General features: G+C 55.5%; 3 protein-coding genes across 3 annotated transcripts; 2 read left to right on the top strand and 1 right to left on the bottom strand.

Moving 5' to 3' along the window:
* Positions 1-6282: 6282 nt before the first annotated feature.
* On the top strand, positions 6283-6866 carry NHP1 (High mobility group nhp1; the record flags this gene model as incomplete). Its single annotated transcript, XM_053181019.1, has 3 exons — positions 6283-6346; positions 6557-6774; positions 6837-6866. The coding sequence occupies 3 exons, from the start codon at positions 6283-6285 to the stop codon at positions 6864-6866; spliced, it is 312 nt and encodes a 103-aa protein (XP_053035035.1).
* A 2877-nt stretch (positions 6867-9743) lies between these two features.
* On the top strand, positions 9744-11634 carry COL26b_008254 (uncharacterized protein; the record flags this gene model as incomplete). Its single annotated transcript, XM_053181018.1, has 6 exons — positions 9744-10100; positions 10361-10435; positions 10483-10628; positions 11007-11075; positions 11133-11260; positions 11387-11634. The coding sequence occupies 6 exons, from the start codon at positions 9744-9746 to the stop codon at positions 11632-11634; spliced, it is 1023 nt and encodes a 340-aa protein (XP_053035034.1).
* A 912-nt stretch (positions 11635-12546) lies between these two features.
* Positions 12547-14507, bottom strand: COL26b_008253 (uncharacterized protein; the record flags this gene model as incomplete). The annotated part of the gene is made up of 5 exons (XM_053181017.1): positions 12547-12839; positions 12891-13904; positions 13960-14163; positions 14221-14318; positions 14455-14507. 5 exons carry the CDS (start codon positions 14505-14507, stop codon positions 12547-12549), a joined length of 1662 nt encoding a protein of 553 aa, XP_053035033.1.
* Positions 14508-14732: the final 225 nt, after the last annotated feature.

Raw genomic sequence — 14732 nt, 5'->3', positions numbered from 1 at the left:
CAGATGCACAGTACCTGACCTATGCAGGTACGGACCGTACGGGACCCTAGGAGATCTCACGGCTACAATTGCTTCTTTCTAACAGCAGGGCAGACAGAGGACCCTAGATCACGGTGCTCGCCCTGCCCTGCGCACGATCGATCAGTCGTGCCTCGCCTCCGACTGCGCGGCACCGGCACTTTTGGCCTTTTCGTTTCCCAAACTCATGTTCGGCCCCTGCCGCCTCCACACAATCTCACCACTCAGAAGCTCGGAGGAAGCTTGACAAGGCTTAGCGGGACCCAGGCGCTATGACCACCGTGAATAGTCACGTGAGTCATGGTCCGCCGCCAACCAGTGCCTTGGATGATAGCATTGAAGATGTCGCGATCTTGTTGTATGAAGAAATTTTGAGCGACCCAAATGCGCACGTGGAAGCTCTGCCGGTACAAGGTCTCCCAATAAGAATTCTAAGTTATCTGATTGCAAATAGCCCAATGCATGCGTCGGTGCAAGCCAGCGCGCCACTGAGGGGAAGCACGCGATATCCTCTCAGAAGACGTTGCGGAAGGTTTGGGGTCATCCACAAAGTCAACGGAGGGAGTAAAAGAAAGAGAGGGAGCAGGCGAGGAAACCACAGACCGCAGAGGTTCGGGGGAGGGCAAAGCTCCCCGTCAGTCAAGCTCTGTCTTTGCAGACCAGATCAGCTCGGAGGGAGTGGAGCTGATTGGCGTTGGCTTACACTGCAACATGTACCTTACCTTACTTCGCGTGCAGGTCAGGTCGTGAGAGTGGGCAAGGCGACTGACAGTGTACCGCCGTATGGTTTGGGAGGGGGTGTGTGTGGGAGAGGAGAGTGTCCTCAGGGAGGGCGAAATTTTGCTGGGGGAGCATCAGGTACAGCACAGTATCAGCAAAGCAAAAGGTGACTAGCCCAGCGAAATTGCCTGGCACCGTGTATCCGCTGCAGGTCGCGAGTACTTTGCGCACTTTGCTGGCCAGCGCGCCGCCTATCCCATTACCAGGGCCCTCTCTTTGGTGCCAGCCAAACAGGGAACAAGCGAGCAAAAGCAAAATGGCTGGGCCCGGCGGGCTGTCTGGAATGTGCGGAACCGTCGTGCTCCTGGCAGACATGGCCTGTCTGGCCATGAGCCATGGCAAAGTGCTGTGCCGGCCTGTGAAGTTGCAGAAGCCGCCTGCATTGGCAGTGTGCATTGTAGAGGGGTCTCTCTGACCGCGGTTGCAGGCATTACCCAGCATGGCGCCTCGAGGGTACACATGACGCCCGCACATTTCTGCGCATAACAAAGTATTCCCACTCTTCTCTCACTGCCGAGAGCGTTGCACTGCCTGGCTGCTTCGCCGTACCCCCAACTGAGGAGCTTAGGCGGAGGCACAGAGACGAGGCCGAAATACAGCGAGGTGCGCCGACGACCTCGGCGTTCTGTTGCATGTACATTGATTGATAAAGCTCCAGAGAAGCTGAGCACGCAGCGCCCTCATCCGTAGCTGATAGCTTGATAGGCCGGCGATGCTACCGCTTGATCTGATTCGCCTTGTTGTCTCTGAAGTAGCAGCTTGGACGCATGAGCATCCGTAGCATTCATTCAGTTGTCGAGGCCAGTGGGTGACCAGGGATTGCCTAAGGTGGTCAATCAGTCTGTATCGTCTATTGTTAGCATCCGTATGATTCCAGCACGTGCTACAGACTGGCCTCTGGGTTTGAAGAGGAAGAGGGGAAAGAGCAGCAGTTGTTGAAGCACAGGGGAGGCTGGGGAGCCCAGAGAGTACCGTCAGCTGGGGGCGAGAGTGATTGGGCGCAATCGCCCAAGCTGATTCCGGTCGTGGTGGACCAGTTTCGCGGTACTTCGCGCCATGTAGCGGTACATGGCAATCTCGTATGACGATACATGGGGCGTATGCATGAATAAAGTACCCGAGTTTTGTTTCGGCCATCTCAAGTGATCCCCATCAGTGATCAGTCAGTCATTATGGCCTCCCGGTCGTCCCAACGTCGCATCTCCCTGAGCAACGCAGCGCAGTCTGTTCGGTGCAGCAGTACATGGCTGCACTTGATGCCGTCTCGTCAAACAGTCGAGTGTATCCGTACGACCATAGAGAAAATGTCTGTTTCCCTGCTGGATCGAGGCAGTGTGCCTTTGCAACACGGTGAAAGTAGCTAGGATTGTGTCGTCAATGGTGACAAGCAGCTGGGAGCCGCCTTGTGTTGCACGAGGCTGGTGCTATTGCTGCTCATGTCGCGGGCGGAAGGTTTCGAGGTCTCGTCAAGTCGCGTTGAACCGCGGTGTGGATGCGCCGATGTAAGGTAGGAACCTCGCCGGAAGTCAGCTAATGTTGTTGCAGTTTGGGCTGCACGGGACAGCCACTACTGGAGTAGCAGTATGTATCCTGTCTAACCGCGTGGATTTGCAACCCAGGTCAAGCCTGGCATGGAGCGTTTGTCGAGAACTCTGCGCTGAAGTACTGGTGGGCTTGGTGTGCTTTGGCAGACGGTCTCATTAGTTGGTGTGATGATGATAGGACAAGCCACTTGAAGGAGGGGGAATGGACAAAGTGTGTCGAGTGGTGTTTTAGTGTGGGCGAGATTGCGCAGCGACGTCCAGACACAGTGTGTGCGCGCAGGGTGTGTCGTCTCCAACGCGACGACTTTGCAGTCATCCAAGAGTACCCAGAGGTGGTGCCCCATCTGTTTCCTCACCTCACACACCAGACCAGCTCAAGCTAGTTGGTAGTAGTAGTAGGTCTTGGTGTTTTTTTGGTGAGGATATCCGGATGCTGCGAAGCTTGTCGACAGATGACGCTAAATGGAGAAAGCCTCTAAGCATGAGGTCACAAGCATCCACAACCCCAGCAGATAGGAACAAATCTGGTCCTCTTGTTGTATACGTGCGGTCTGTCGTATTCAAAGTTTGCGTTGATAGGGTCTTTGTAAGTGACGCAGTCCCAAAATTTTAACACATCAGATGCAGTCTCGTCGAGTGCCAGGAAGACACTGCTCACATTAGCCGAATGACCTTGTCCCAGTACAGTGAGAAGGGACGAGGGCTGAGTGTGGAGGGGACGGTACAGCAGGGTCTGAGGCGAAGCCTGTTGCTGATTATTGATTTCTGGCTCCTGGCAATCACCTCCGAGTCCCGTCGCCTGCGCGACGCGGACTATGCTGATTTCCCTTCGTCTAGGAGCAAGGGACCTGCGGCGGCAAGGCGACTTGCAAGCTGGGCCAACCTGCCTATCAGCAAGCCAATTGGCGGTAGGGGGGCAGCCTTAGCGCCGGTGAAGAAGAGGAAATGATTATGCCTGGCCGAGTCCTGGTTCGGTCAGTGGTGGTAGGCGTGTCACTGCGCGTGCTTTCGGCCTGGACGTGTCCGTATCCGCAACAAGAGGTGAGGGAATCCGTACGGTACGCTGCCATGGTATGGTCCATGGCTTGCTTGGTTGAGGGAGGGAGCTGGACTGCAACTCGACCAGGTGAGGTATCCGTAGAGGAGGGTGCAAGTAACATGGACTGGCGCAGAAATTTCTGGGCATTGTGTCCGGGTTGCGAGAGAGGAGCCGGCTGTTTTAAGTGATGCAGAGGAGCGAAGAGCAAGAATTGTGAGTGACGGCCAAAGAAATCGCGGGTGCTGATCCGTGTAAGTGGAGTGGACGACCTGGAACCGTACGCGCAAACGAAGCCTCCAGGCAAAGTTGTCCGTGTCTGCGAGGACCTTCCTACGCATACGCAACATGTTCGCATGCCAACGACTCAGAGCCAGCGATGCAACAGCTCCTCATCCACAACAAAGTGGATCGGACGAGACCAGGAAAACACTGAAATGACGGGAGCGCAAAATTGAAAAGACTGTCCGGTGGCTGCGGGCTGCGGGATGGGAATCGGAGCTCAAGGAGCTGGAACTGGAAGTGAAAGCTACCTAGGATGGTCTGTGTGGATGGAATATTGTGGTTTGTGCCAGGTGCAGCGCAGTGCAGGTGACGGAAGGCGGCGGCAGGTGGGGTCAATGGCAGAACACTGAACCAGCCAGCCAGCCAGCCAGCCAGCCAGAATCCGGATTTGAAAGTGAGGGAAAATAAAAAGCACGTCGAAAGGCCGGTGTTGCGCGCAAGGAAGGCGGGATGCCTGGCAGACGGACGGACAGACATGGAGAGAAAAGATAGGTACATTGGCCGGAGGCAAAGGGAAGGCGCGACAAAGTAGCCAGTGCGAAAACCAGTCCGAGGCGGGAGGTACAAAGCGCAAGTACAGTACTTTGGTGCGGAGTTTCGCGCGCACTATGTACCTGTACAGTACCACACATTTATAGCAGCGACTGGCAATAGAACGCGGCAGGAGAGCAAGGAGGTGCCAGGTGCGAGGGGGGAGGCGAGGAGAGGATAAGGTCAGGTACAAATGGATGGGCAGGAAAGACGGGACGGAAAGAAAAGTGGAAGATGGCGGCGACGTGAGGCAAGGCAACGGACGCAACGCACGCAACGCACCTGGCAGTAAGGTAGGTAAGGTAGCAAGCAAAGCAAGGCAAGGAAGGAAGGTGAGGCGGCACAGGCACAGGCACAGCTGCCACTTGCCAGTGCCCGGCTGCCGTCGCTCTTGCTGTTGCTCTCCCATTACCGCTTCTCACTGCGACTGCCGATTTCGTTGTCTCTGCCTGCGTCCTACATACGTCCTCTCACCTCTCTCTGCGCGTGCCCACGCCAGGCCATGCCATGTCTGGTGTGGCCAACCTACGCAACGTATCCGTACTGGTTGCGTGCGGGCACACACCGCGTACCAAGCAGAGGTAGGCGCAAGGTCCCTTCCCGTACTAGCCAAGGCCAGACGATACATGGCGCAAAAGCAGCAGCAAGCTGATTGACGGTCCCCCGCCTTTCCCTGACGGTAGGAGGAAGGGGTAAGGTAGGAAAGGAAGGGTAGGTGGAAGGAACGGGAGGTACCTTCCCTGGTCTTGTCTGCCGGGAGGTACATGACACACTACCCGCACCTTCCCACCATACCGTGCCTTCCTGACGGATACTGCGCGCTTTTACTATGTAGACAGTAGGTACTGGCACGGCAGGTAGACTGACTTGCTTGCACTTGCACCTACTTGCTGGAGGGGGTGATGGGTAAAATGGGTGGTGGAGGATGGGGGAAGGAAGGGAAGGGGACTCTGGACTCCTCTGGCTGGTCTTCCACCTTACCTCCCGCCCGCGTCAGTCCTCGCCCTCACAGTTCAGGGAGGGAAGCCGCGCCCACCCATCCTGCTCTTGCTGTTTCCACGGTCCTTCTCCTCTCTCCTGCCTTTCGCTCCTCCTTTTCCGCGTGTGCCCAGTCACACCTCCCAGTATTTTCTCCCGGCTGCTAGAGTCCTTTGCCCAGTGCGCCAGTGCGCAGTCCAGTTTTCGCCTGCTGCACCCATTCAGCAGCCAGAACTAGCCCAGCCCAAGGCCGCCAGACCAAGCAAGACCAAGGTGACCCCCTTCCCCTTCCCCTTCCCACAGTGCCACCCCTCGTCCTTACCCCCCCCAGTCGCAGTCGACCGCAGAGTCCCAGGCTTCCCAGCAAAAACAAGTGCGAAAGGCGCGTTGCTGCCGCACAATCACTCCCCCATAGTAAAAAGGCTGCTTGGCCCTCCCCCATACGTTTTCCTCCCTCTTCTTTTTCCCATACAAATCTCCCACCCAAATCCTCCTCCCATACAAACCACTCTCTCGCAATACACACATACAACCAGCCTCTGCGCACCTTGTGAGTACTTATCGCACTCCCAATCCACATTGCACCTCAGCATCACGCCCATATCCAATACCCTCAATATCTGCCAACGCCCAAAGTTATTTTGGCAATTATATTGCGCATCTTTACTTTTGCTCAAAGTCAAAATCCTGTGGCTTTCTGGCGGACTTTGGAGCGTGCATCCCCCTCCGCGATCTTTCTTCGCACCTCAACCATCTTCCTCAACTTCACCCAAAGGAAGCTTGACAGCTAACGGAGCTTGACGCGTCAGACCCCGAATTCCACAACACCCTCTCAATCTCTCAAAACCCCGCTCAGGTATGCTTCACGATCTCTTTACCACGACTTTGAGCTTCAAATCTCAATTATCGCGCGTTGCCGACCGCAATTGCACTTGCGACCCATCACCACCCGCGCCTAGGGATCCGCACCATCGCGCAACGCTGCCTTGCCCAGTGCGCGGCGCAATGCCACCAACCCTGCGCAACATCCAACCCACTTTCTTTTGAAAACACGCTGCATCTGCCAAGTTCCTGCCATTCAGTCAAACTAATCGCTTTCTCATAGACAACATGCCCAAGGCAGCAACCAAGCGTGGCGCGGCCGGCAAGGTCGAGAAGAAGCGCGGCAAGAAGGGTACGTTTATCTCTTTCTCCCGTTCAGTCGACCGCGGTCTCGTCGACGGGTTACTCGAGTGCTGGGTCACCACGGCCTTGAACATTTCCAAGGCATTTGAAAGACTGCCCAACGGATGTTCTCGGCCGTCAATCATGCTCTCGCGAAGCCTAACGGCGTAGTGCCGCAGTTTCTGCTCTACTCACCAGATTATGTCTAACACTGATCCAGACCCCAACGCCCCCAAGCGTGGCCTCTCCGCCTACATGTTCTTCGCCAACGAGCAGCGTGAGAACGTCCGTGAGGAGAACCCCGGTATCTCGTTCGGACAGGTCGGCAAGATCCTCGGTGAGCGCTGGAAGGCCCTCAACGACAAGCAGCGCGCCCCGTACGAGGCCAAGGCTGCCGCCGACAAGAAGCGCTACGAGGACGAGAAGCAGGCCTACAACGTAAGACACCCTCATGCACCTCCCTTGATGTGTTGTGCTGAAGCTAATTAGTCCTACTGAAGGCCGACCAGGAGGAGGATGAGTCTTCTTAGGGTATTCGTTGTTTCTGTTGTATCTCGGGCCGCGGCGTTCAATGGTGGAATGGCCCATTATGGGTTATCTTTAAATGGTTTTGGGGCAGGGAAGGCTCTCGAGTGTTACTCGAGTGTTACCACGTCTGGTAACGGAGCCACAATGAAATAACGAATATCTCGATATGAGAACTCCTGTACAAGTAAAGTATTCAGTGGCTTGGCTTCGTCGTTCCGAATTGCAATGCTGCACCAAAGCAAAGAAGTTGTGTACACATGGTCATCGGCCGATGCACCGTGCTCACTGAATGAAGGGTCGCTTCCCCGGACCCAAGGATCTGGACGTCCAGGCCTTATTTTCGGTCAACCAGTCAGAATGTCCTGATCCTCTTAATTGCCAGGGCATCGTATCGTGGGGGTGAAGGGGGGAGGCACGCAGGCCAGAACAGCGGCTGGGATCGGCCTGTCCACTAATGCAGAGTGTACACGGCCGGGGTCGACCTGCCGTGCCGTCCGGGGGCCTGGGGCCGACTTGGGCGGCTTGTGTGGCCCGTGTCTGGCGAAGGCGGCATCGGTAGCCATGAAGCGGGTGCCGCGACTGGAAGTCAAGGCGAGATGGTGGTGAGCCGGTAGGCTTTCGTGGCTGCCGATTAGGTAAGAAAACTAGCAAACCCGAAAACGGTGCAACGAAATCTCCACACTTTCCCGTCCGATCCATTGCCGGGGCCAGGGTGGTCTCGGTGTGTTGAGACACTGCGAGATGGGAGGGGGCCGGTCACCTTACTGAGGTTCCTGCATCCAGTATCTCGTCGAAATAGAAGGCAGGAGTCGATGGAGGCGGGCTGCCTCCTGCCTTCCCGGCGAAATTCAGGACCAGGAATGGATGCCTGATTCTGGTCAGGTTACTGCCCGTCCCTCGCTCCTCCCAAGGTTCATTCTCGACCTTCATAAGCCAGCAGCATCCGCAATAGAGCACCTCCGTTCATTCTTTCGCGAACCTCCCATCCCCACGTAATCGTACCGTGCATCTCTATCGACCATGTCGCGCGGGTCGACAAAGCATTCGAGTTTCGACAGCCTGCTTCTCCTAGCATGGGGACAGATGATGTTTGCGCCGATCTGCTTCGCCAGCCAATTGTCACCACATGCAAAAGCATCTCGCCCACTCCTGGTGGTGCGCATTTGTTCATGAGATGAACCGGTCGATATGGTGCAGCTCCTTGCATCATGGAGGGCTCTGTCAAGTTCCGTCCCTTTGTCCCGTCATCCCGTCTTGCGCACCAGACAGAACTGCCTCGCCTCGCTAGGAAGGAGGCTCTGCGCATTGCACTCCGCGCGAACGGTTCGAATGAAGAAGCGACGGATGCCACATCGCATGCATTTGCGGGGATGACAAGAATCATAGTGCATCAACGACCAGACCAATGTGGAAGGATATGGCATCGTGCTGCATCTGACCATGCATATGTCAATACTCGGTCGTCGGTTGCCACGATACTTGCCCTACCACGATCTGTTCGTCTCCAGGGTTGCGTCTACGACACTCAACCCCGTATATTTGGATGCACCGCTAGCGACGATCGAAGCGGGCACGATAGCAATGCGACGCTGTGCTATTTCGCCTTTGCGCCCCTACGCCCCGTTCTTGTCGAGCTCTTCGGCGCGGGGTGCACACATGGGAACCGTCAGCCAGTCGTTGTGTATACCTTCGCCAAAATGCCGGCCATGAGCCAATTTCCTTCGGTGCCCGGAAGGTCTCTGCCAGAAGCAAGTGTTCATCTGCGTTATACAGTTTATGCAAGTGCTAGTCGCCCAAGCCTGAACCCCGCCGGCTCCGGCCCGGCCTCATTCGTCCATCGCACCGTCTTGGACGTCTAATGCATGCAGAGGGGGAAGCATACAGGTCCATGGGGTCATCCTCAGCAGTCGTGGCATGCTCTGGCTAGTCGGTCGTCAGGTCAATATGTGTTGAGCCCACACATTCTGCTTTGGCAGCAATCTGACAGATGTGCCCTCTTTTCTTTCCTTACCTTTCGGCCTCCTCCTTCAGAGTTTCTTACAGAGCCTCTCCTACCAGTTTTTGGATCGTCGGCCCTTTCGGTTTCGGTGTATTTTTGTGGTTCCGCCTTGATATATTCGGCGCATGCATCGGTCAGTTGACTCGGTGCTCCGCAGTGATTGACATACAACGCCGTTGGCGGTGAAGTCAGCGCAGGCCACCGAATGCCAAACTCAACTTCAACCAGCTTGCACCCGCTCAGCTCCGGGCATAGTCGCAACCGCCATTGAGACCCGACGACAAGGCATAGCCAATCCTCAATCGATTCGAGGCGGCCTTCTTCATAAACAACAGCCAGTGCTCGCCAACCACGGAACACTCGACACGTCAGATGTGATCAGCCTGTGTTGGTGTTCGGGTTCGCTCGTACTGCCAACACAGAAACAAAAGGCAGGACTGAATTCGGAGTCTGGCAGGGTGTGGTGGCGTGTGTTTCCGGGTTGGCCGCCAAAATCGAGACCTGCAGCTCCGAATCGCAATTGCAGCCGCTTTCCACCCATTGAGTGAGCGCCTACCGTTGTGGCCACACATTACCACCAGAGGAAGATCATGCCGAGCACAGGAAGCGGGTCGCCTCCTCTTACTCCTCTTCTCTTATCACTGTATTGTCTGTCGCTATTTCAGGACGACATATCGTCAGATCTTGTGAGCTGCTCAGTATCGCTTTCGTCAACTTTTCGGACTACATGCCGCCTGTGCAAAACATTGCTACAACACACAGAAGTTTAAGCACCAGCCGGGCTTTGCACCGACGGTTAAGAAATCCCGCCGAGCGATGAGAAGGTGAATCGCATCATAATCACCCATCCCAGTCGAGGACGCCGCCGAATCCGCCTAAAATGGAGCTGAGCCTACAGAAAGCCGACTTCCATCTCCTCCGAGGATGCTGCCTCGAGGCCGAGCGCGCCGATATGGTGTCAGTGCATCTTGAAGGTCTCCGCCAGGCGCTACCGGAGACCTACGGCGGCCATCTTGCCATGCTTGTCGAGGAGATGCGGAGCAGTGCAAGGGTTCTACGAGACCTAGCCGATCTATCCCAGATGCATTTCAACCGAGTGCCAATACTACTCAACTACCTCAACATTGTTCTTCCGTGTCTGTCCAGGACCCTCCGCGACATCATCAACTTTTATGAGACCCAGACGCTGAGCAAGGAAATGCGATGGCGAAAGATGTATCATACGATGACACAAGAAGTTGGCGGGCTGCCCTTGCCACAACGCTTTCTGCTTTATAACCATTTTTTGACCAGTCTGAAGCAACTCCTTATAAGGTAGACCACAGTCTGTGGAGGGTGCCTCCGGTGGGGATATATTGACAAGAGTATAGGTCGCCAAATTTCGACCTCAACGGTTTGGAGAGCCTGAGAACACGGATTATTGGACTTCGAGAAGCGCGGGGTCTTCGTACGCAACTGCTCGGGTTAAATTTCAAGTTTCATCTCGCTGACGTTCAGACAGCCACTCCGTCCACACAGGTCGGTCCCGTTCTCAGACCAGAACTGATGATCCTGCCGACGCTCCAAGATCCCGTACGTTACCCAATAGTGGATCGATATTCTGCTGACTGGGACTCTAGAATGCGCACTGGGCTGAACAGATCTTCTCGCTCCCGCTACCTTCTCGGACGGCATTGAAGCACAACAGGCCGTCGGAAGCTCGCGGCCAGTTTGTAGCATGGGGCCAACTTAATATCCCGAAGGAGACCAAGATGCTCTTCAGGCGGTACGGTAACAGATCGCCTCGACGCATGAGCCGTACTAACTCTCGTTAGACCGTTTGACGACGACCGTCTCTGTCTCATGATGTACCTTAATTTGGTGAACCAGACACCTTATATCCTTCTTCGGACATTCCACCAGGGTGCACCATGGTTCAGCCTCCGTGGAACCCACGAGCTTGTTATCCACAGGGAACACAGTAACGCCCTGCATCTTAATCGGTGGAGTCAGGTGGACCGAATGCCGAAGTTGTGGGCTGGGCTGAGCTTCAAGACTTGGGAAGGTAAGCCGTTATCAAAGTTCCAACAGGCTTGGTGGCTTGCATCTGACGTGCGCTAGAACTGGTCTTATTCCATTGCACGTTCGTCTCCTTGAAAACCAGGAACGCCCTTACAATCGACATGAACGCGAGAGAGTTCAAGCTTAAAGGCGAGGAGAGACTCTTCCAGGCGTAAGGCTGCATCAATCCCCCGGTCTCATGTACGTCAAAACTAACGTCTATATCCAGCCAAATTATTGACGATGGCTTCAAACACTCTTTGATAGTCTATCGTGACTCCGGAACCAAGGGCCTCCGCCTGCATGCCGCCGTTTGGGAGGGTGAACTCCGCCAATGCCCAGTCTGGACGGCCTTCGGTACGCCCTCCGTCTCTACATACCCCCCTCTCTAGTTCCTGTTCTGGGTCCGCTCTAGAGTTATTAAAAAACCCCTCTGTCCTCGACCCACCAATGTTGTTTCTAACCTCGACTCACAATCTTCAGTAACCCATCAGTCTGCGTCTCCGACTTGGCTCCAGCGCAAATCCAATCACCGCGTCTGGCTCAAAGACGTCCAGCTCTACGTCTTCTGCCACCGATACCGCCAGCAGAACCAAAGAAAGGGACAAGCTGGCGCATTCGAGATCAACTTTGTCTCCGACGAGGGGGCCAAACGGTTCCGCGAAGTCTTTGCTCCCGCACCTGAAGACACGTCTGAAGTTTCGATGGAGGCGATCGAGGATGCGAAGTAGTCGTGCGTGCGAAGTACCGGGCCGAAGCTCGACTGACGAAGGACCGGCCCAATATTCCACCACCGATCGATACCTCGCCGCCCGACCAGCCCCGATACTCCACACAAGAACTCCAGCCGTGGTCCCCGATTCCCTGTGGTGGAGCTGCTTCGTATCCCACCGTACCCACGTTACCTCTCTACCTCCCGTCCCACACGCCGGCTCGCCATTTCCAGGAATAATCGTGGATCAGGCCCCTAGAAATCCACTTCACCTAGGGGATTCTTTGGTGTTCTACGGCGGTCCGCGCGCAGACCGCCTTGCTATTCGAAACAGGTCATCCATCTCCCTCCCTCACCCCTTCGCATATGTTTTGTCTTGTTGGGTCTGGAAAAGTTTGGACTTGATGGAGATACCCTGGGAAGACTGATATGATTGTGATGTCGTTTTGATCTTGCTTTATTTCGTTGACATGCTTTTCCTTGATTGTGGCATGACATGAGCGTAGCGTTTCTCTCTTGCATTGCGTATGGCTGTCATTGCCTTTTTTTCTTTTCCTATTCTCTCTTTGCTCTTCTTGGTCTTCTTCTTCCAAAGAGACCCTCTCTTTCATGTCTACTTATTCGCTTCTACTACTGTTTCAATCTTTGGTGACGCACGATTTATGATAATGAGCTTGGAAAAGAATGCAACAAAAGAAATGAAGTATCAGCAATTGAGCGATTGAACAATGCGTCAGTCCGCACAGGTTCCACAATTTGAGAAGAAGCATGCAATTATTAGGTTGATTTGATTCAATTTATGCTGTCGTGTACCATCGTAACATCATCCACAGCAAACCAATGCTGGGCTTCTCTATACTGAAGCGCACCTTTTTACCCCTCCTGCTTTTGTTTTATCTTCGTTCCCCATCATACAGCAACTTGCACGCGCTTATGTCTTGACATCAGGCTCGTCACGGCCGATGAACTCCTTGAACTTGAGCAGGTCCGTGGCCATCTTGATCTCGGGCTTGAGGAAGTCCTGAGCGTCCTGGTCGTAGGTGGCGGGGTCGCTGCTGTGCTGCTCGAGGTACAGGCGGATGGTGGCGCCGGAGGAGCCGGTTCCGGAGAGACGGACAATGATGCGGCTGCCTGAGGAGAAGGTGGCGTACAGACCCTGGTTGGAGGAGACGGAGCCGTCGAGGTCGGTGTAGGAGAAGTTGCCGGCGCCAGTGACGGTGCGGTCTGTGCATATTAGCTGCGTGCTCTGGACATCATGTAGGGACTGATACATACCTCCGACCTTGCTGCCGATGAAGTTGGGGTCGGCAACGAGGTCCTTCAGGACACCGACAACCTTGTTGGCGCCCTCGCTGTCGACATCCTCGTAGTCGTAACGGGTGAAGAAGGTGCGGCCGTACTCGGTCCAGAAGTCCTGCTGGATCTTCTTGATGGAGGGGGTGACATCGGGGTTCTGGGCGCCAATACCGGCAATGATGTTCAACCAGGCGACAACGGCCCAGAGACCGTCCTTCTCGCGGATGTGGTTGCTACCAGTACCGAAAGACTCCTCACCGCAGATGGACAGCTTGTCGGCGTCAAAGAGGGCACAGAAGAACTTCCAGCCAGTGGGAACCTCGTAGCAGTTGAGGCCCTGCTTCTTGGCGACCAGGTCGACGGCGCCGGAGGTGGGCATGGAACGGGCAAGGCCGAAGACGCCGTTCTTCTTGAAGTAAGGAATCAGCTGGGCGTGGTGGGCGATGATGGCCAGGGAGTCACCAGGGGAGACGAAGGCGTTGGCGCCGTAGATCATGTTGCGGTCACCATCGCCGTCAGAGGCAGCGCCGAAGGGAATGTTGTTCTTGTCAACGACCTCGACGAGGGAGTGGGCGTAGGTGAGGTTGGGGTCGGGGTGGCCGCCGTTGAAGTCGGGGCTGGGGACACAGTTCTGGGTGGCGCCCTTAAGGCCAAGCTCCTTCTCGAAGATGGCGGTACCGTAGGGGCCAGTGACACCGTGCAGACCGTCGAACAGGACCTTGAAGTCGGGGTGGGTCTGGAAGAAGTTGCGGATAAGGTTGAAATCGAAAATGTCCTTGAGCATCTCGACGTAGTCGGTGGTGCTATCAACGATCTCGACCTCGAGGGAACCGTAGGTCTTGGTGCCAATGGTGGCGATGTCGACATCGGGGATGGAGGCGATCTTGTAGGAAGTGAGGGTCTTGGACGCCTCGTAGATCTTGTTGGTGACGGACTCGGGGGCAGGGCCACCGTTGGCAAGGTTGTACTTGATGCCGAAGTCGTTCTTGGGACCTGTTGGAGCGATGTTAGCTTGTGGCAGATGGATTGAAGGGGAGTGTGCTCTTACCGCCGGGGTTGTGGCTGGCCGTCAGGAGGATACCACCGGTGGCCTTGCGCTTGCGGATGACATGGCTGGCGGCGGGGGTGGACAGAATACCGTTCTGGCCGATAAGGAGCTTCTTGACACCGTAGGCGGCGCCAATCTTGGCAATCAACTGGACGACCTCGGGGTTCCAGAAGCGACCGTCACCACCGATGACGAGGAAAGAGCCTGCGAAGGCGGTCTGTCAGTTTCGGGAGTCGTCACGACGCGTGGGAGTTTGTTTACCCTCAACACCCTCAGGGATGGAAAGCAGAATGCTCGTGACGAAAGCCTCGCTGTAGTGAGGCTGCTGGAAAACAGTGACCTTCTTGCGAAGACCAGAACTATGGCATTGTCAGCGGTGCGTCTCGATCGAGGATGCAGCGTGCGAGGTGGGAGCTATGGCGGGGTAGCAAAAGTTGGGGTGATTGGCGTTGGGAATAACGTCAGAGGGGAACTTTTCTTGCTTGGGATACGTACGTTCCGGGCTTCTGGTCCTGGAAGGGCTTGAACTCGACAGTCTGAACGTCCATGATGATATGCAATGCCACTTAACGATGGTGCTGGAGGAGGACGAGATGAAGGAGGAAAAGGAGGTTGTTGAGGTTTGGGTTGTCTTTGTAGGTAGGTATGGGTTGAGCGTAGGTACGGCAACTCGAATTGACTGGGCCAGACCAGAGCCGACCAGGGGGCCATGGCTGGTCCAGGTGAATGAGGGGCGCTGGCCTGGGAAGCTTGCTGCGGTGAGGCAGGTGAGT

This window comes from Colletotrichum chrysophilum (genome assembly GCF_026319265.1).
Source record: "Colletotrichum chrysophilum strain AFK26 chromosome Unknown scaffold_71, whole genome shotgun sequence".
NCBI lineage: Eukaryota > Fungi > Ascomycota > Sordariomycetes > Glomerellales > Glomerellaceae > Colletotrichum > Colletotrichum chrysophilum.
The sequence above is the reverse complement of the archived record's forward strand: the minus strand, read 5'-3'. Positions and strand labels throughout refer to the sequence as shown.